Consider the following 21764-nt stretch of genomic DNA (forward strand, 5'->3'; position numbering starts at 1 on the left):
CTGTGCCCACATTTACTTGATCTTTACTGCTTTAAATAAATAACTATGGAAAAGTGCCTCCCTCCTGCCAAAAGCACATAGAAACAACCATCTTAGGTACATGTTGCTGCAAATCTTCATAGCTTCAGTAGGCTGGCAAGGAAAGCAGAGCTGAGTGTACAGCAGCCCATCCTTCCTGCAATTCTTGTGTCCAGGGATGCTGATGAGCGGAGCCCAGGAGAGTGGCTGATCTGCAGGCTGGCACTACACCCTGCTTAGTTTGCAGAGCTGTTTTCCTAAAGACACAAGCACAGAATCATTTAGGTTGTAAAAAACATCTAAGATCAGAGTCCAGCCTTTGACCAATCACCACCCTGTCAGTCCACAGCACTAAGCGCCATTCCTTTAACCCACTGGTTGTGTTCTTGAAGACACTGGTTTGCAATCAGCAAACTGAACACATGCCCCAGAACCACTGCTAGTTCATGGTTTCTACTACTACAACTCTAGTGAAGATTAAGATGCTTATTTTAAACATAATGCAGTGCTTAACTGCAGATGCACAATAACTGCAAGGAATAAATTTCTATTAACACCTTTAAAAATCATTTTAGAATTGTATGAATAATAAGGCCGAACAGTAAGTCCATATCTGTTGTAAGAGACACTGGAGCTCTGCAGACCTGTTGTTGCCTCTCCCCCAGGATGGATGGTGTCAGAAGGTGCATAGAACATCCTGTAGGGCACTGATGGGTCACAGCACGTTTCACACATTCAGCACAGTGTCAGAAAGAAGACTCCCAAGATTCACTACAAGAAGTAAAATTGTACAGTGATTTATTTTAAATCTAGAAATATTTTACATTTTTACATTAGTGTGCAGTTCATGATGTCTCAAAATACAGAGTGCAGATACATGTATAAAAGTACAATGTGGGGCTAACCACAGGTCTCAGTAAAGTCACCTTAATTATTTAAGGCAGGGAACCCCCATCTAATATTTTAAAAAGTCACATTTAATTACATTCAAAAATTTTTTATGCAATTCATCTAACATTTATTTTTAATTAAATCTGGACTGGTAAAAATGCATTTCAGTCTGATACAGCTCACTACAAAGCCTGGGAAAAGGTTGAACAGTTTTACCAGTGAAGTCTGTGTATTTTCTTTTATTCTCCAGGGAACTAGCACACATTCTTCATTAGACAAGACGGAATAATTTCTGCACAAGGTAGTTGCAGGTCCAAGCTGGCAGCAGATGGACAGCAGGTACATATGTCAGTGCTGCTCAGGCTCTTCCTTTCAACAGGAGGCAAAGCTAACACTGGTTAAAAGCTACCATAGCACCTCGCTGTGGATGTCAGTGAGTTCTGTGTGCCTTGGGAATTAAGAGAGTAGAGCTGAACTTGAAGCAATATGCTTTAAGTCGACATTCAAAAGCTCATTTGTACAAAAACAGAATCTGTACATCATTTCAGAAAAACTGGGGAGACAAACAAGAATGAACTAACATTAATGGCATGAGTTGCTGAGACTGATGCTGCCTATAAACACTGAATACCTAAGGGGGTTCAGCAACCACCTTGAGCTGATTGTGGCTGGCAGAATTTGGACAGCACCTACACAGCTGAGCTAAGTTAACTTAACATGTTTTACTGCTTTCCACCTTCTTGTCCAGAAACATTCAATACCCAGAAGCCTAATACATCTACAATCATCTTTCTTTAAAAAGGGTAGAATCAATACAGTTTTTCCAATATACCTGAACACTGTTTTTGTCATAAACTATGGATGAAACTGAGAACATGCCCGCAATGTGAGGCAAAAAGCCATAGTTTTGAATATCCAGCCCTCAGGCCAACAGTAGTACAATATTACTTGTAACGCTGACTTGAACTAAGATATTCAAGTTTCCACCCCATTTTCTTTCTGAAGCATCATTCCTTATCTCCACTAATTGCTTAATTGCTTTTCAGCCCTAAATATTTATTAAACCAGCAAATTTGCTTTCTAGCAAGACAGGAATCCACTCTATACTTCAATTTTTCAATACAAAAATGTACTGATTATTAGTTCAGTACCTAGGACAGTTATATGCCAATTTCTTTATATCTGCTCTATACTTTGAGCCCTTTAACTATGGGTGTGAATTTGTTCCACTAACATTTTAAGAAAGAATATATGCAAGACAGAGTGGAAAACAGTAACTCCTTTTTTATCCTTCAATGTTAGACAGGAGTGAACTACACATTGACATAACTCCAGTGTTTTACCTGTAGGAACAAAGAAACACTATGGCTAAAAGAGATATTCACAGTTAAGGTTCTTAGTGCTACCCAAACCCAAACCAGCCAAGATACTACTGTTCATATAGTGTCAGCAACAACAGCCCTACTGCAGATGTACAGCCACAGTAGTTAAACCTTCACAGCCAGAATCATTTGAGGATGCAGAGATGTTCCCACCTCTTTGCACGCATTAGGATACAGACCTTACCTTTTGTTCCCTTGGTTCAAGTTTTTTGTTTTAACCATTAAAAATATTCCCCTTTCTTGTGACTTTGCAGTCAGTTACCAGTGTTTTACACATATTTTCACTGCAGTACTGAGCAAATGCAGGACAATACATTGGCTAGTGAATTACAATAACACAGTAGCTACATTCAGCTGTTTTAATTCCAGTTAGTTGTCTGTTAGTCCAACAGCCACAACATGAACCGTTTGCAGAGATTAAAAAACCCCGCTGTCTTCCAATGTTCAGCACATCAGTCTGTATCAGTCAGTATTCTGTTATAAAACATGAGAATTTTAGTTGACTTTCAAGCAGCATGTCTTATAACTATGTATTTTCACAAAAATATAACCTCTGCCTTTCTATCTCTACAGGTCTGTGAAAAACAGTGGCTCAAATCAGTCAGTATGTTTTAAAGAAAATAGCATAAAAATATCACATCTAAAAGTTCAATATAATACTCATCTTTGATTGGACCTAAAATTAGTGTGCAGTCAAATCTGATTTTAAAAGTCTGACTAAAAAGACACATGGATCGAAATATTTACATTATGCACATTTTTCAATTACAGTGCTATTAGAAAGTGGAATGTTTGAGAAATAAAATATTAACTCAAGCCTCACAGGGCAGCTCCAGACCAGAGCAGCATCTTCATTCTGTGTATTTTTTGAACAGGAGAGGTTTCTCATTGACATTTTTCAGGTGTAGATTTTTTTCTCTGCCCAATGATCTGTAGAATTATGCTTCTGAACTAGCATCATGTCCCACAAAGTCATTAAGTTAAGTGTTAAATAACATTCATATTTATAACTATGTGACAGCATGGACTATATATATACACACACAAACACACTTAAAATCTTTGTCATAAGGGTGATTCTAAGTTAAAAAAGGTGGATGTATAAAAGTAGTTGCTAGAAAAAAATCTATCTAAAGCTTTAGAATTTAGTACTGACATGGTTTCCATTTCTAGACCACAGAGAAAGAAAGCTTGGACAATCTTTAGATCAGTTAAATTGGCTCACAAACTGATCAGTGTATTTTTCAGTAACACGCAATTTCACTGGCAGAAGATGCTGCCACTGAGGTCTAGAGCTCACATGCATTTACACCAGAACTGGGCAGACCTCCACACGATCTGCTTGGAAAGGTAACTCGATTGAAGTCCATTTGTCCCTTGCAGCTGCTCTCATCGTAGCCAGGTGGAGGGCACCCACTGGGGCTCTGTGTCGAGCTTATTTATTAACCGAAGCAACTCTTGATAAGCCTTATCAAGATCAGAATTCACAATTGCTGTATCGAAGTAGTGGCCGTTGTTCTGTTCCATCTCCCTTGTCTTCTCTATGATTTCTCTCAGCTCTTCTGGCTGCAGTCAGAAACAGAGAGTTAGTGTCGCTGTGTAAGTGTCACACGGCAACAACTCCATTTTTTCACACAAACTCTCAGGTGTTGCTGTTGGCTGTTGAAAAGTTTCCAGGAACACTCAACCCTCGGGCTAAGGGCCTCCAAGACTCTCCTGATTGGCCATGAGTGGCAAAGAGGAAATAACTGCCCAGGCTGAAGAGAACGAGGAAGATCTAGCACAGCTCATGGCACAACACTGATCTCACGGAAGGAGACCGGGGAGAGCAGAGGCGGTGTCAGACAAAGTCTGAACGTGCCGAACACGGCAGCGTTCTGCTGGCACTGCCAGCACCTGACAGCCAAAGGACACAGCTGTCACTGGTGACAACTGTTCACTACACTGCAGTGACAGCCACACACAGTGCGAGTTACACATCTGAGTTGACCAAATTACCATAACATTGGGTGAATAACATTGCAGAAATACAGAAAACACTATCTGGGAACAAGAAGGGAGTATCTCAAAAGCAAGAATATTGCAGTGTAGATAAATGACACAAAGGCAGTAGTAGAAGTGTTTTGATTTCAGATTTTTTCTTACACTTAGATTGTAAAAGTGTGTTTATTTTTCTAAGCTTATTTTTGTATTGTATAAAGAAATTTTCAGGTATAATTTTTGAGTTAATATTCCAGGGACAATATTTCAAAAGGAACTTCAGGCCTTCAGGATTTTTTTCTTAGTCATTACGCACTCTTGGTAAAATCAGAGCAACATCAGGGCATACATGCAAAAAATAATCTTTTCTTTATCAGGGAAGGGTTTAACTTGGTAGCACGTACCCAACTGAAATAAATCTAACTCTAGTACAATTAATCAAAAAGAAAACAGGCCCAGTGTAACACCAAGAAATGCATTCCTTTTTATTGCAAATGGATCCCTAGACTATTGCAATAGAAATCCAGAACATACATAAGATGCAATATTTATATAAAATAAAGTTCCCCTCATTGCATAAACATAAAGGAGGAAAGACTCATTTAAAGACTGTGGTTAAATTTGACTCAGGGGCAGCAAAAGAAAAAAAAAGGAAGTTGCCTCTGTTTCAACACTTGGACTTTAACGGACTTTTAAATCTTGCACACAAGTAATAAATCACCCTTGCATCAAACAAGGAGAGTAAAACCATAGAACACAGTGTTATGATTCCTGACCAACAGCTGTGTCAGGAGTAACTGTGAGTTATGGTGGGAAGATTGTTTTTCCTTAGTATGAACTGCATCATGCTCAGTGCTCTGAAGTTACTGTGGTGGTAAAGGGCGCCTGCCAAACAGGGTAGATTTCAGTTAAAAAGCTGATGATGAACCTATCCCATAAAAGTTCCATAAGGAACTTTTCCGAGCTCTCAGATGTCCTGGTTTTATCTTTGGTTTTCAAGTCCATTCTGCAGAACTAACTTCTGAGTAACTAAATAATCTCATAAGCTCGGATCTTGGACATGACTGGTTAAAAATGAAGAGTGATCCCACAAGATCAAGCATTAAAATAATTTTATCTTAAGAGTTTTGGATTTTCAAGTAAATGCTTTTCCAAAGGCAGGTAGGTCCTGAAATGAAAACCAGTAATCCTTTACTCCACAGAACTACTCCCAGGTTTACTTGAGGACAAAACTGGGTTTTCCACAGTTTTGAAATAAAAGATCATGTTTTTGTGCCCATGTGCAGGGAACCCAATGCACAGACACTGTGCCCCAGGATTACAGAATTAGCAGTTCATTCTCTTGTCTGACACCTCTCACATCTCTTCAGGCAAAACTATCCTGAATGAACCCTTCCCTTGGCATGGTCTGCCTACCAACCTGGAGCACAACTACACTGGTTCACTGCAGTGGTAACGCCAGTGCAGCACTGTGTCCCCATCCCAAGGAAAGAGCAGGTGCACTTTCTCACCAAACCCTGCATGGTTTCAGAAGAACCGTAGGACACCTTACCTTGGGATTTTTCCCTTCTTTGGCCAATAAAGCACGTAGTCGCTCTTGTGAAGGTGGTGCAACAAATATAATATATGGCTTCAAGTCAGAGTTCCGTAGTGTTTTCAGTGACTGCAAAAATAGCATTAAATATTTCACAGTTCCACCCAGGAAAAGGGCATTTATTGATGCACTATTCACATTCTGTAATTGATAACATACTCTTCAAACACAACAACTGTACAATATATTAACAGCAATAGAATTAACTGTAACAGTATTCAGAGTTCAGACACCATTTCCTATGAAATTTATATTCCAACATTTTTCAGCTTCATGAAACTGAAATATTTACTTTTGTTCAAGAATATTCTTCATAACTTAACTGAAGGAACAGATCTTTTGGTGTCCAAAACAATAAAAAGGTCAGCTACATTGAACTAAGTATCTTACAACGCTAAGGAAAGGTATCAGTTTCAAACAGAGAGAAGAGTCTTTAAATATTACAGTGTACTTGAAAAAACTACAATTTACCCTTTTCTGTTTTGAAGATTAAAGTACAAGGTATCAGATGCACTATTACTGTATGTGTAGCATTTTGTTTGTCAGGTTTGTCTTGGGATAAACAACTTGTCTCTGAGATAAATTTTTATAGCCACAGAATTAGATAAATTTTTAAGGAGGTATGATTTTTCATCTCATGACATGCTTTGCAATACCCATGAGCTATGCTAAGATCACATGGTCCTAGCTGGTGATGACTAGTTGATGACTAATCATAGCTTCAATACTACCAGATTTTACTGATGTGGTTGAGTTTTAGGACTTCTTTTGCAGCATCTACAACAGCAGCAGCAATCATACATGTCATATGTGTCAGAAAACAGGCTGCATTCCAGGACTCAGCCTTTTACCATGTTTGACTAAATTTCCTAATGGAGGTGTGCAAGCATAGTTTTTCTCTGCATAACCAAAAGGTCACAGCTAATGGTTTTTCAATACTGTTATGTGATGTACTTCATTTCTGAACTGTATTTGGAAACTGCAAAAACATTCCTGAAATGCAATTTCCAAGTATAATCACAAACAATGTCCTCTCTATCTTCAGAAGCCCCAGAGATCACAAAATAATTAGAAGATGGAGGGATGCAAGATTTAGATGGTTTCCAGATACTTAAAGCTGGTGAAACCAAAGGCCCCTATCACCTGCGGCACAGATAAAGGTGTGCATATTTGCAAACAAGAAACTGAATAGAGTCAACTGAGCATCAGTGAAAGAAAACCTGGCATAAACATTAACATGGATCTTGAAAACACGCTCATTGTCTAAACCAGATAGAGCTCTACAGATATTCACAGCAGCTTCTACAACTGAGACATGGCAGGCAGGAGCTTTGCTATACCTGGGTGTGCAGATTTAGAAGGCATATCTTGCCCGAGTTGATGACTTGCCGCACGGAATCTATGCTCGTACCGTAGAGGTTCTTCTCAAACTCGCCATACTCAATGAACTTCCCTGCAGCGATGTCACTCTCAAAGGCCTGTCGGGACACGAAATGATAATCCCTGCCAGCCACTTCCGTCTCTCGCCTGCTCCGAGTAGTATCTACAAAAAAGAAATTGAGACCGTGATACACAGAGAGAACTGAAGAAAAAAAAGTTTTTCTCTCAGCAGGCATATTGCTGATCATGCAAATACACCTCCCATACCCTCCCCAACCCAACAAAGGAAATACCCATGAAATTTGGGTATTTGATTTTCTATGATAAATACCCCTGGTCAGATTAAGTTCTCAAACTTAATTTAGAGGTCTCTTTTACATTATCTAGAGAGAAAAATAGTAAACTACAAAATGAATAGTTTTAACTGTGTAGTTGTGTTCTGAATGTGAAAACAGCTATTAGTTGTTTTTCAACAAATATATATTGCTAAGTTGTTTGTAAACATTATCTAGGGTACATTAGACATTAAAAATATATTATTCACTGAAACACAAGTGGTTTGGGAGGGCACTAAAGCCACCTCCACCTAAATTTAAATTTACGCAGGACATTGGATGAAAATTTTTTTGACCAATATACTGGTTTCTTTTTGAACTTCTGTAACTCACTCCAATTTAATTCAAACCAATATAAATGCATGTCTTATAATAATGTCTCTAGAACACCGTGTTTGTAACACTGGATTTGCACTAACTTCCCTGTTCTCAACAGCTCAATATATCGTGCCCCAACCCCCCAGGCTCCTATTTCCAACACAACAGGATTTGTGTGCAGCCCAGGTTCCGCGCGAGGAGCTCATGCGCTGTCACACTCACGGGGCACGGCGGAGGCAAAGCGATCCACATCGCTGTTCATCAGCCTCTGCCGCAGCTCGTTCTGGCCGCAGTTCTGCGGGCCAATCAGAACAATGGGGCGTTTCCTGTTCGCTGGCTGATGGTACAGGGACATTTCCTCGTAGGTCAAAATTTCCTCATTGTCATAATCTTGAGAGAGAACAATCCAACAGTCACAACATACCCTACTGTCAGAGCCATGTATTGCCTGTCATGCAGGATCAGATTTCAGACAGTTCCTGACTGCCCAGCAACTAACTCTGAGTCACCAAAGCAACAGAAGCCAAAGATCATCATGTGCCCAGTAAGATGAGAATTTTGTCCCGTTCTTGGGGAAAAAAGTAAGTTTCCACTTACTACTCTTCATCCAACTAGTAGCATAAACCCAAGAAAAAACTTTTTTTGCCAAAAAACAAGTTTCTAGTACAAAAGTAACACTTTACATCCAATGGCAGCAACCATCATCCCAATCCCAAAGTACTTTTGTAAGAACAGAGTATAAGAAACCTATAAAATCTGCCAAGAAGTTTCCATTTATGAAATACAATTATGCAGTGAGATATTACCAAGCTGTAATAAATTGGTTCATCATTGTAAAATTATGAGTGCTTCTATGCCTAAAAAGCCATCTGGTTTTTTCCCTTATCTGATCTTTATTAGAGACACTAAATGACCCTACAAATCATTTCACTTCTTTTACATCTTTGAGAAAATGCTGCAACACAACATAGCATTGCTCTTACACAGAACTTACTGCTAGCATTTCTAACACCATATCCTGAATTTCAGCATTCTCTTCACAATCTTTTATAGTTGTTTATAATTACATATACTGTGCAAAAGTTGTTCCTTACCATCATTTTTATTTGCATTGTATAAAACCTTTTTCCGCTTCTTTTTGTTTTTCTTCGCGCACCAGAGTTTTCCTAACCAAAATAAAAATTATGACAATCAAACACCCATACAAAAATCTTCCTATTCTGCCCAGGTTTTGGATCTTTAAAGTGGAGAATTTATTCTGCAGTTTTGAAAAGGCATAATATCCTTTCATTGATTATAATGCTTTGGTGTATTAAGCAAATGTCAAGGACTTCAACTAAGTCATGGCAGATGAAATTCTTTACGAAAAAAGGGCTTTCCAAATTCTCTACATCATTCTAATTACATCACACATAATTGTGAAAAACCCACCTGATTTATACAACAAGGTGTTAAATTCAGACTTGTATTTACAGGACGAATTTCAAAGAATCATCCCACTTGTATTACAAAGAAAAAACACAGAAGGAGAACGTTCTACAACTTCACCAGGGCAAGGTTCCATACAACACTAATTAACACTGCTACAGGAGATTTTTTTAACTACAAAAGCATATATCCCACCTGATTTTTCAGGCTCCTTGTCCTCTTCTATGGTTTGCTTCATTGCTTCTCTTTGTTGCTGAAAACTTTTTCCTTGATGCATTAAAAAAAAGCACAAGAGTCATTAACATTTAGAAACCATTTCCATGCCTTTTCATAATGACTTACTCATTTGACTTTCCTAAGCTTTTACATCTCTGAAGGTTCTAGTAGAATGTAACATACAAAAGAAATTTTAAAAGATAAACCAAAATGGCTGCAAAACTGATTTATTACTTCAAAAAATACATTAATCAAGAGAGACTTGCAGAGCATTTGTAGTATACTAGACAGTTTTGCCTGGAAAGACTACATTTCCCCACTATGATGATGTAATTTTCTAATTATTTTTCTATGTCAAATGTGTTCTGTTTATATTAAATATTTTGAACTTCAATTTAAAATAGATTAGTCTGTATTTACATCAGTGTTTCTCTCAACTTATTCAAGCATCATGAAGTTACAGTGGGATTTCAATGGAATTTGAAAAGTCAAGTGACAACCTGTGACAAAGTTTAAAAATTTTGTTCGCTGTGTTTAACAGAGCAGCAGATCTCTAATGAACTAGGCTGCAATACATATTACATATTACAATGCAGAGAGTATGAACAGACTTCAGTGTCTGAAAACCCTATTACCCAAAGGCCCCAACAGTGAGAAAGGAATTCTGACTGGCATAAGTAACTGAAGCACTTTGTTAAGTGAAAACATGCTGAAAACTGACTGCAAATAGGTATTGTATCAAGCAGTTTATTTGAGAAAGGCAGGAAACCTCAGAGCTGTGCCCATCTCCAGAGAACAAGTGGGCTGCAGTTCCAAATCTCTGCTGCAGCCGGCAGAGGGAACTCTGAATCTGCAGTCCCCACGGTGGAGGAATGAAGGAAGAGGAGTAGCTCCTGAAAGGGGCAGTGAAAGCAGTACTCTGCATTTAACTCCAGACATGGTGATGCCCGACAGTAGGCTCTGTTACAAATGGTTCAAAGATAGATATATTTAAGGCAATAGATGTTTAGGAGTACACAAATATTTGAAAACCTGAGTATTGCTCCTGTGTGGCTATGATAACTAACTTGACTGACCGTCAAGCTTTTCCTAGAGCTTTATTTACCAGGGATAAGGCCCGCCAATGGCTGATTATCTTCATCTCCATCTCTGTAAGCCTGCCACCAGTTTGGATCTTCTTGACTGATCACATGGAGTATGTCACCTTTTTGAAAAGACAGGCCTAACTCTCGGCAGGGGACGTACGGGTCATCAGAGGGATCGTAGTCAAAATGCGCTTTGACGTGTATCTGCAGGAGATCAAATGTTAAAAAGGCAGAAAAACACCCCAGTGACTTCTGAAGAATTAAGCCTTGTCTTCCTGGGATTGCATTAGAGCTACAATATACAAAAACTCCAAGCTTCTATAAAACGGAAACTTCATGTGGAGCATACAGGAGGTACTGAAATGGAATCATCAGGTTAACAATGGAAAAGACACAGTTGTGCTAGGTTGGATGGAAAGGCTTGAATTTAACATCCAATTTCCTCACCATTGTAGGAGACAATCCCCCCCCCCCCCTCGCTACTGATTGAAGCTCTCAGCATTCAAAAATTATCAGAGGTATTTTGATTGGTTAAAGTACCTAATAAATACCCAGACTGAAACCCATTTGCAGGGCCTTAAGTGAAGTTTCACTTGTAAAGTATTTTGTCACCAATCATTAATGACTGGGCATTCTTTCTTCAAACTGTTAAAACTATCTTTTCCTCCCAAAGTACATTTACAAGTTTTGATAATTCAAGTTTTTTTAATACATATATACATATTTATATATAGACACACACAAAATACAGAGATTCAGAATAAGAAGCTCAGAATGACACAAAGTTGTACTTTTACAATTTCTTTCAGACACTGAGTTAAAATTGTACTAAGAGTTTCAGTATAAGATCCTTAATCATTTTCAACAGTTAATTCAGGTGTCAGTCTGACTGAATTAAAATCAATTTAAATGGCTAAGTTTTGGGTTTGTTCCACAATGTAAAGGACCTGCAGAAGAACTTTTTACACACTACTGGTAAAACAAGTATGTTTCACCAAGCACAAGGACACTCTGGAGCTACTTACAACTGTCTCCTTGGCCGGAGGTGGCTTGCTCTGCTGACTGGGAATCAATACGAACGTCAGAGTACCGTGCATGTCAGCCTGAGAAATAAAATAGACTCTTCATATACAGTATCAAATATGACTTAAGGTTAAGAATTGTAATAGATAATACATTTTAGAAAATGCCTTAAAAAGTCCCATTAGAAGTTGTTTCTAACAGTACATCATCTACCTTTTTGTCTAGTTTAAAATACATAGTACAGGTACAGCCACAGTGATTTAGTAAGACTAGAAAGCTAAATGCTGATACTCAGATTTTAAAAGCCTAGCTTTCTTGAATATAAACTATTTCTATTTGAAATGAGGCAGCTGCTGTTCTGTCAAGCAGAGACTTCAGAGACAATGGATAATATTCTCTTGTTCTGTTCAAGAATACCAAACAAGTGGGTCTCCACTGGAATGAAAAATATATTTTAAAAAATTAATTTTTCTAGAATTGTTTAAATGGAACAGTGCTTTCAAATCTAAACATTTCTACTATGATTTTATGCTGTTAATTTTAGTAAAGAATACAAAACACTGTTTAAAAATTTAGCTAACATACTCAAATCTTGCATATGTAAAGTGTTCAGTACCAACACTGCAATCAACCTTGATAAGAAAGTGGAACATAATAAATGTCTTGTCTTTATCTTCTTTGTTCACATACTTCCATTTGCATAATGGGTTTGCACACAAAAATATCTTGATAAAGTTCAAGTGACAACCTGTGACAAGGTCTAGAGGTATTTCACTACCTATACACCATTCTATGAAGCATAACACAGCAATTTATCCTGTATAAAACAGGAAAATGCATGTATCTCAGGAAATTCAGAACAAAGGCTTAAATAGAGTAAATGTAACTTGAACACAACACGATGCGGCTGCAAGAAAGGAAAATCCGTGATTTTCAATCAGCATGCACAGTTCCACGAGGAATGTATATAATCTCACAGTGATCATGTGAACAGCCTAGTCTGGAAGTCACATGGAGTTTATTATCACTTGAGTAGCAAGCAGTGAGGCAAAACTAAGGAGGGAAGTTATTTCTTTCTCCTGTGTGTGTTTGAAGCATTTTGGAGGTCTGAAGCATTTCAGAACTTCATTTACAGATTACAAAGTAAAAATGGTGACATACAAAGGATTAAAAATAATTTTTAATTAGTTGCATTAAAAATATATTTTCAAAATCCACAAAGTTGTGTTTATTTTGTTTTTAATTTCCTCAAATTGGTTTTCTCTTTTGTTAATGTACTGTAGCTTTATACCTTTTGTTTTTTACCTGTAGGTTGCAGGAGCTGTTCAGGAGCAGAATAAGCAGAATAAGCCCTCTGCAGAGAACTAAACTGCCAGACTTGAATTACCTGTCAATCACCTCCAAACTACTCTTTTCAGAGGCATAGGACTTAGCTAAACATTGCTTTAAAAAAATACAGATGGCAATGGAGACAATTACAAAACATAAAGAATCTCAGATCTGATCCAAAAACCCCACAGACATTCAAGGCTTCTCAGAGAATTGTAAGCATCTTTCTAATTGATTTAAAAACAGTAAACCAAAATCCCCCAAATCTCACATATTTCTGCCTCTACTTCCTTCCACTTGACCTCACTGTATGCAACAGATGAAAAATTTTAGCCGCAAATTTTAGAAAACAGTCCAAGTGGAGATGGAAATTGTTGATTACAAACCAGTGTCTTACTGTGCCGTAAGACCTCATCAATGGATTTTGCTGCATATTCTTCCCACAACATACAGCCCACAGCTGAACCTAACTCTTTGTCCAGATTCTGATTTGTCTCTAAAGCACAAACCTAAGGAATTTGAAGATTTACTAAATATGTCTCCTCTTTTTTTTTTTCTCTCAAACTCCCTACTAAATAAGTCCTAGTTGATATTTCTAATGTTTTGTGCCAAAGTTATTAATTAACCTCTAAAAAATATCATTTTTATCTGTTTTCACTTTGACAGAATGGTCTTGCCTGCTGCAATTGGACCCAATTCAGAGTTGGGTTCCAGGTGTCTTGGACACTGATCCAAAGCAGGTACCAGGGAAAAGAATGAAAGAAATGCAATTGGACAACAGAAAATACTGGTGGTAATTGCCAGCTTTTGGTATTTTTCTCACAGGGCCTTTTTGAAAGTGACTATCTCTAATTTATTAATTCCTGATGGATTTCTTGCCTAGCTGCTTTTAAACTAAAGTATAATTTTGTCATAAATGGTGTAATAGACAAGAAAACATCTATGCAGTAAACTGCTAGACAAAAGGGCTTTTATCAGGAGTGAAAGAGTAGTAAATCTACTCATGTAAAGGTCCTGTGTGATAAAATTTGTGGTGGGTTAACTCTGGCCAGCAACTTAAGCACCAACCAGCTCCTAATGCACTCCTCTCTCCCAGCAGGTTAAGGGAGAGACTTGGAAGACCAAATGCAAGAAAAACATCTCATGGGTCGAGGTAAAAACAGTCTAATCATGAAGTGGAAAAACCCCAACCCAACAAGTGATGCAAAAGCAATCACTCACACCCAGATTTTACTGCTCAGCCTAACATTACCTGGCCATTCCCATCACTGTGCTCAGTTTGGGTCAGCTGTCCCAGCTGTGTCCCCTCCTAAGCTCCTGCTCACTCAGGCAGTCACAGGCAGAGAAAAGAGTGAGAAACAGAGAAGGCCCTGGCACTGTGCACGCGCTGCTCAGCAACAACCAAAACACTGGTGCACTATCAGCACTGTTTCAGTCTAAACCCAGCCTAAAAGGCAGCATCAGTTTAGCTGCTATGGAGAAAATTACCTCCAAACCAGACACTTTTACTGCTTGTGGACTGAATCAGAGACAAAGATGAAAAATGATGCTTTTTCAGAGCTAAACAAAGTTTTTCTTAGAAATCATGAGAAGTGTACAGATAACAGCTTGATGCTTCCACATTTGTATGTTTCACTTTTGTAGATAACTGCAATTATTCTTATCAGTATCATCCTGTGTGTCAGAAAGAAAACTTGAAATGGACCTCCACAGATGAACACCAGCTACCAGAATGAAAATACTTTTCAGGATAAATATGACTAAAATGACAAGCAGAGTCAACAGGCTTCACACTTATGAAACGAGTATTTATTGCAAAGAAAACAAGAAGTGTTCCAACTCACCAGCAAGTCAAAAACTTCATTAACATCTTTTCCACGGATCTCAATGCCATTGATCTCCAGAACTTCATCCCCTTCATGTAACAGCCCACTCTTCTCTGCAGCACCTCCTTTGACTATTCGGCTGATGATAACAGAATCCATTTCATTGCGAACAGTAGCACCCTGTGTAGTAGCAACACATTCTGAATTTATTACGTATATGAAACTCAAAGCCATCTATTGTATATATTCCAAGCCAGTGGAAAAACTCTGCTGAAAGAGAATGCATGTAACAGCTTGGATGCATACACACAATGCTCCAGTTCAAAGAAGCCACTGCTTAACTCCTTCAGCCTCCACTAAGGCCTGAAGAATTTAATTGCTCCCCACCATAAGATTATTTTTTTGTAAACATAGTCCTAAGGAAATTTTTATTTGAAAGATGCAAACAGCAGATCATAACTGCTAAACAAACCCCAAACCAGAAACCAGCCAACCAAAAAACCTACACCTGGCTGGCATGAAGTTTAAGCTCCCTTGCAGCAAGCTTGGCATAGTGATTCTTGCCAAGAAGATCTGTCAAAACCCAAGTTGACAGAGGGTGTACAGGTTTTACGTAGTAGTATGGCTACTGCCCAATTCAAGTTAAACACAAGGTTGCTGTCTGTGACTGCTTCTCATTTTGCAGGGACGCAGAGTGTTTACAAGTTAAACATTACCTTCACAATTGAATTCCAAACATTTCATAGCAATCTGGAAAGGACAAAAAGGAATACTTCCTTTACATACACTGAGCAAGCACCAGTACTTACCAATGGAATATCCCGAGCTTTCTCAATGCGAACTATTTTAACTGTCTCCCCTCCATACATGCCAACATTCTCATAAATCTTTTCATCTGTCATAGGCTCTGGTTGCATTTCTTGTTCTGCGACCTTATCATGAGCCAGTAGAAGTGCCTAGTGTTCAACAAAATCAGCTTAGTTACAGAAAATATCACACTTGATATGCATATAAAATAGTAGATGAAATTCTGCAATTTCAACAGTCTCTGCAGGTTATAGAACATTGCAAACTGACTCAGGCAATTAAAAAACTCATCACAGCTATGTGGCACCCACTCGTTTTCAAAATTTCAGACTCGAAAATAATAAAAAAGCAATTCTGAGCACAACTGTGACTGTACTTCTATCTTGCCTGTACTAAAAAGCCAGACATTGGTTTACTATGTATGTGTCTGCAGACTCAGAATAAGTTTCACAGAGAAAACTACTTTTACATACCCGCCCCAGGACAAAATTTCCTTTATGCACTCTAAATTATGCATGAAGCAACTGCCAAAGTTAAGAAAAGATAAGCAAAGCAGCCCATGTGTTGCTCTGTTCCCAGTGACCTACTGCTAAATTGTTTATGTGTAAATCACCCTGTAATACATATAGACCATAGCAAGGGCTGAATACAATTATGCACTACACTTCATTAAAAATTTCCATTAGTTTCTGGAAACTGTAAATTCCTTATCCTAGAAAAATAAGGATTGAGGAATAAAATCCTTGCCCAGTCAGCCCAAGGCAAAAAAATAAGTTACACTGAAAACAGCATCAAGAAATAGATCCATTAGATTAGAAGTTTCATTTTGTTTTACCTGCATGTGAGGGGCATTCAGCAAAGCATTAAGCTCCTGTCCATCCTTATGATGGCTGGGTTTCAAAACACTCTGTACCTAAAAAGAAATCAAGCAGTAAAACTCTAAATGTAGCCAGTGATTTACTAATCCTCCCTCTCCTACTCAAGCACAGTCCCCTAGCTGCAATTACTCATTTTACTGGAAGTAACGTATATCCATGTAGTTACACTACTGCTGATTGATTAGTCTGGTACACTTCAGGAGACCATGCAATGAGACCACAGGACTAACCTAGTACATCTTGCCTCAGCAATAATCTACCAAATCTAAGCTGGTATCCAGTATCTCACACAGATTTGTCAATACCAGAGACTGGCAATGAGCTCACGTATCACAAAGACGCATACAAAAAAAAAAAACCAACTCTAGACAGCGAAAGTTAGTGATTTCATGTCAGTAAAATCAGTCACAATGAAGTGTATTATGAGATTATCCTGGGCTTTTAATTTGGAGTGATTTCTTATTAATGTGACTAGCCTTCCTCTTCCTTAAAAGCAGATTATCATATTCTTATTACGCAAACTTTTTCCATCAACAGCAAGGCCAAAGATTCCGAGACAGGTTTTGCAATGCATACTGGAGCTGCCTCAGGAAGTGCCCAAATCAAAACTTCAAAAGGTCCCTCCCTGGAAACCTGATTTCTTTGGCTGGTTCCAAAATAATCCACACTAACACAAGGATAGTTTTTGCTCAAGCAGTTTCAGGTGCCAGAATAGGTTTTCCTTCTCATACAGTTACCAAATGAGCCTTGCCATCATCTCTTGCAATTCCTGGTATGCTCATACAGAGACCCAAGAGCAGGGAAGTCCTCTTATGGAAAGGTGAGGTGGAAGACACTTTCCAAAGCCATTATCCTCAGGCCTAACCTTACCAAAGGCACACAAGTGCAACAAATGAAGCCAAAGACATCAAGAGTAGCTTACGCAAATCAGAGCAGCAGCTTTCACAGAAAGAAAAAACATTTTGTTCAAGAGCTTTTGACTGTTACAGATGAGGTCATGTGACATCAGAGAATCAAGAAACCAAAAGTTTCAAAGAGAAAATAATTCAGCTTTATGATCCAACAATGTCTAATGGTTGGAAAAGCCTCTATACTAGGAGCAATTATCTACAGAAATGATAACAACTATCTTGGATGCTACCAGACAACAGCACTGGAAAGTTTCAAGTCAAGGTATTTTTAAATTCTAGGAGAAGCCACTAAATGAACTGTGCCCATGGAGCAAGATCCTCACATTGACAAGTGAACTGTCACACTGAACATGTTCCTGTGCTTTGCAATGAAACTGCCACAACCTCCAAAAGTCCTCTTTCTGACATCCCTAGAACATGTCTGATGGTGAGCAAATGTAGTATGGCTTAAAATGGTCAAAGAAGAAGCCAGATTTAAACAATTTTTAAACTGGTTTCTTTAAAATCACAGAGAACAGAAAGAGTTCAGATCCACTAAGTCCTGACTTTAGTCATATGTCTAAATTAGACAGGAAGGTATTACACCTGGCTTAAACTGAATTCTAGGATGCCACACAGCAAACAGAACACTGCAAAAGACATTTCACTGACAAGTTTTCCTCTCCTTTGAAGAAAAGGTTCTTCTATACAAAAAACTTTCTCATAAAGGTTAATGTGAGGTCTCTAACTTTCAAGGGATTTTGAATTCCTTTCTTGAAGAAGCCACAAGAAGCCTTAAAGCATTATTTATCAAATCTTTATGATCTTTTAATAGGAAAACCTACTCAGAAAGCAACTTGGAAATCTTGCAAGGAACACAATCTTCCGAACGCAAGGTCAGAGGCTGGGGATTTGACAGTGGAAAAGAAAGCAATCTGGTTGAACCAGTTACTTTGTGTGCACTAGACATCCTTTATTCAAGTTAAATCTCTGCTTTGAATAATTTGATTATTAAAAATTTTAATATCCCTCCCCCCCTCCTCTAAGAAAAACATACATCTCTCATTTGTTTATTTGATGAAGCCCTAGGGAAGCTTCAGGCTGCCCTATACACCACTTACTGCAGCAGTAGTGCTGCTTGTCAGAGTCCTTTGTAACTCATGGAAATAAATCCCACAACTTTATCAGACTAAGAAACTTGAAGAAGTCTGTCATTCCAGAAGTGACACACTACCTATAGCATAGATGATCCACATTGAGTATGTGGCAATAACTGTATTTCCTCAACTCTTCAGACTAGTTTTTATTGTTAGTCATGTTACCTTCAGTTCAAGAACCTCCCCCCGCCCCCCCAAGATATTAATTTGGTTTCATTACACACACCACAATTTGTAGGCATGTATGATGGAGGCATGTGCTGGATATTAAGCATTCAGAAATCAAGTGCCCCTGCAAAATTCTGTTGTTTACTGGTGGGTGAGCAGGACTGTCAGATGGAACACTCATACCCATTCCAGTGCACTCACACCAGAAGTTAGGAGCTTCCAGTGCATCCCCTCAACAGTACTGATCTGTAGCAAGTCCAAAACATTTAGGAACATAGTCTATATAAACTGAGCCTATTAAGCATATTTTATAGCAGGAATGTCTTTAAGGTATTTAGTAAGTGCTGTTACAGGGCAAGTTATAAACTGTCTTGAATGCTGTATCAAATATTCTTACAAGGTCGAGATTCAGACCACGTTCCCATAATCCTTGCCCCATCTTGGGCAAGTTTAAATGGATTTAAAATCAATTTAATTACATTTGATGTTTACTGGCTATTTTTATTTGAGACTTGGAGTACACCCCATTACATTAAGATAATCTTTCTCAAATTCCTTAAGTGCTTCATTCCACCTTTTTAATTCAATTGAATTAAATTTGAGTTTCTTAAAAAGAAAAGAAAAACCTTGAGTTGTTAGTGGCTGGTTATCAGAATTGGTGGGAAAATTAGCTGTACATGCATACTACTAATTTTAACAATTTTCTAAAGAGGACTAGAAAATTTTAAAACCCTAAATAATATTAATCATTCCTTTTTTAAAAGGGAAACACTTTCATGTTGCATTGTGCAATTGTGTTGTAAAACACCTATTCCTGTTAAGAGATGTTCTCTTCCACAGTACAAAGCCTCAAACAAAACGTGTCTGTAGCTTTAAACTGGGGCACACACTCCAAGCAGTTTCAGAGTTACACACTGCTGCTCATGACCTGTGCACTAAAATATGCACCACTAGCACTACCTGCTATTTAAAATTAATGTTATGCATGTATCTGCTATTTTTCTTTCTTGTAATGTCTTCTGGCTTTTATCATCAAGATGTTATCAGTATCTTAAATCCAGGGTTTTGCAAGTGTCTTTTCAAAAACACCCTCAAGTAAGTAAATGAGCTGCTTTCTGGGGGAGTTTCCCATGCCTATGCTTAGAGGAAGAAAAAGCAAAAGACAATCAAAAATGAGAGTACAACTTGGGCAGGCATGATAAACACTGTCAGGATTAAAAAATACCCCACACCAACAACAAACTCAAAAAACCAAAACAAAAACACCACCAACTTTTCTAAAGCAGAAATAATTTCCTTCCATACTGCTACCCTAACTAATACAGAAACCTTTCCAAAATGAATAAAAGATCTGAAAAGCAAGCATTAGATCTTCTATTCAGGCAAGATGAGGAAGTACAAAGGGATGTGAACAGAGGCTTCAAGGTATCCTCTCGAGACACTTCTGTCAGACACAGAAATATTTGTCCTGAATTTCTGGCTCTATCATTTCAGGATGTTATTTAACATATTGCAAAATACAAGTCACTTAAATACACAAGAAGCTGAGTCACTGAGAAACTAGATTACATCTGAAAATGGGAACAGACATTTGCAATATATGGAGTTTTCAGGAATTTCAAGGCTGGGCAAGACAGAGATGGGAGATGAAGAGTCAAAATGAGTGCAGTGATTTGTCTTTTATGTAACAGGCGTATGGATAACGATCCAATTCTGTTGGTTTAAAAATTTATGGATAAATTAAGTATTTTTCTTTTGTTTAACCTTCTTCATGACTGATAGGGACATAAAACTGGCTTTGCATCACCTTATGATTTTCGGATTCACCAAATCACCTGAAAAAAAGAGAAGAATATGCTGGGAAGGTAGGGGTAGGGAGAAACCGGGAGAAACATAAAAGTTTGGAAATAGACCTAGAGTTTTCCTAGGCATATTATCTTCTTGGAAACTCCTATTAAGTAGCAAGTAGAAGGTCATCATATTCATGAAGGGAAAGAAACAACTTTCTTAAGGGTTACATCTGTAACACCCTGTGTCATAAAAGGAGGTTCAAAAATTCTGGATTGTATCTGAATGAAATGCTGAACTAGGCCAATGTGAAGTGGATGTTTGGGGAGCAGTTTACAAACAGAAGGTAACTGAAAAGATTCCTTCAGACTCACAGTGAATAAGCTCAGTGAGGACTTTGAAGTAGGCTACAGACTGATGAATAAGCAAGCCAGAGGGAAGTTCACATGTACTGCAAACTTGATTACAGTGGGCTGATTAAAAATTTTCACAGATTCACAGGATATTCTAAAGTACTCCCACCTGCTTTTGGCACAGTCTTACTGACAAACCTAAACAAGAAAATCCTAAGCTGAACTTTAATCAGCACCTGCACCTTTAGACTGTATTTAAATGATGTCCCTCAAGAGTCAGTAATTTCTTCTGCAAAAGAACTTCAAGCTTGCTACAATGCTGCTGGGCTTACAAGATTATAGTCTAGTAAAAGAAAGGAGAGTGGGAAAAGCTGTTGAAAAAAAAAGCTCCAGGGAGAAAGAAAACCAGATCCTAAACCAAACAAACCAACTAACCCCAAACCCCCACCAACAACCACCACGTGCTGCCATACTGAAATGCTCCAACCCATGTATCTGAGTCTGTTTGGTTTGCTGGGTGCTAAACACTGGAGCCCTTACCCAGCCCCTGGACCTGGCTTTGCTGAACACTACAGTGCTAGGCTTGCACTGGTGATGGAATTCAAGCTACCTAGGTCAAAGCTATCAAATACATGTGGGTCTAAGACGTAGCCACCCCTCACTACAATATATACTTGCACCAGGCCATGGAAAATTGACAAAAGTTACTGAGTGACCCTGTAGAAAATTTTAACAATTTCTAAAAAATGTATCAGATCGTACAAATGAGCTGTCATCTGTCTGACTAAAAGAGGTTTAATCACAGCAGTAACTAAAACACTGAAATTAAGTATTAAGGGATCTGTTGCTCACTTTAAAGCAGAAGGCTTGTTTCCAGTATGTTTGTGTTTTCAGAGATGACTCCCAATCTAAGAACCA

General features: G+C 38.2%; 1 protein-coding gene across 1 annotated transcript in view; it reads right to left on the reverse strand.

Moving 5' to 3' along the window:
* Nucleotides 1–799: 799 nt before the first annotated feature.
* Nucleotides 800–21764, reverse strand: part of PALS1 (protein associated with LIN7 1, MAGUK p55 family member) — a 54926-nt gene continuing 33961 nt past the window's right edge. The window contains exons 4-14 of the mRNA XM_063398772.1: nucleotides 16448–16525; nucleotides 15615–15761; nucleotides 14824–14985; nucleotides 11653–11730; nucleotides 10648–10831; nucleotides 9522–9593; nucleotides 8993–9064; nucleotides 8121–8288; nucleotides 7206–7408; nucleotides 5824–5934; nucleotides 800–3857 (exon numbers count right to left, since the gene is read on the reverse strand). Of these exons, the coding sequence (XP_063254842.1) occupies nucleotides 3681–3857; nucleotides 5824–5934; nucleotides 7206–7408; nucleotides 8121–8288; nucleotides 8993–9064; nucleotides 9522–9593; nucleotides 10648–10831; nucleotides 11653–11730; nucleotides 14824–14985; nucleotides 15615–15761; nucleotides 16448–16525 (1452 nt within the window). The 3' untranslated portion in view covers nucleotides 800–3680. The remainder of the gene's footprint in view (nucleotides 3858–5823; nucleotides 5935–7205; nucleotides 7409–8120; nucleotides 8289–8992; nucleotides 9065–9521; nucleotides 9594–10647; nucleotides 10832–11652; nucleotides 11731–14823; nucleotides 14986–15614; nucleotides 15762–16447; nucleotides 16526–21764) is intronic.

This window comes from Prinia subflava, chromosome 5, assembly GCF_021018805.1.
Source record: "Prinia subflava isolate CZ2003 ecotype Zambia chromosome 5, Cam_Psub_1.2, whole genome shotgun sequence".
NCBI lineage: Eukaryota > Metazoa > Chordata > Aves > Passeriformes > Cisticolidae > Prinia > Prinia subflava.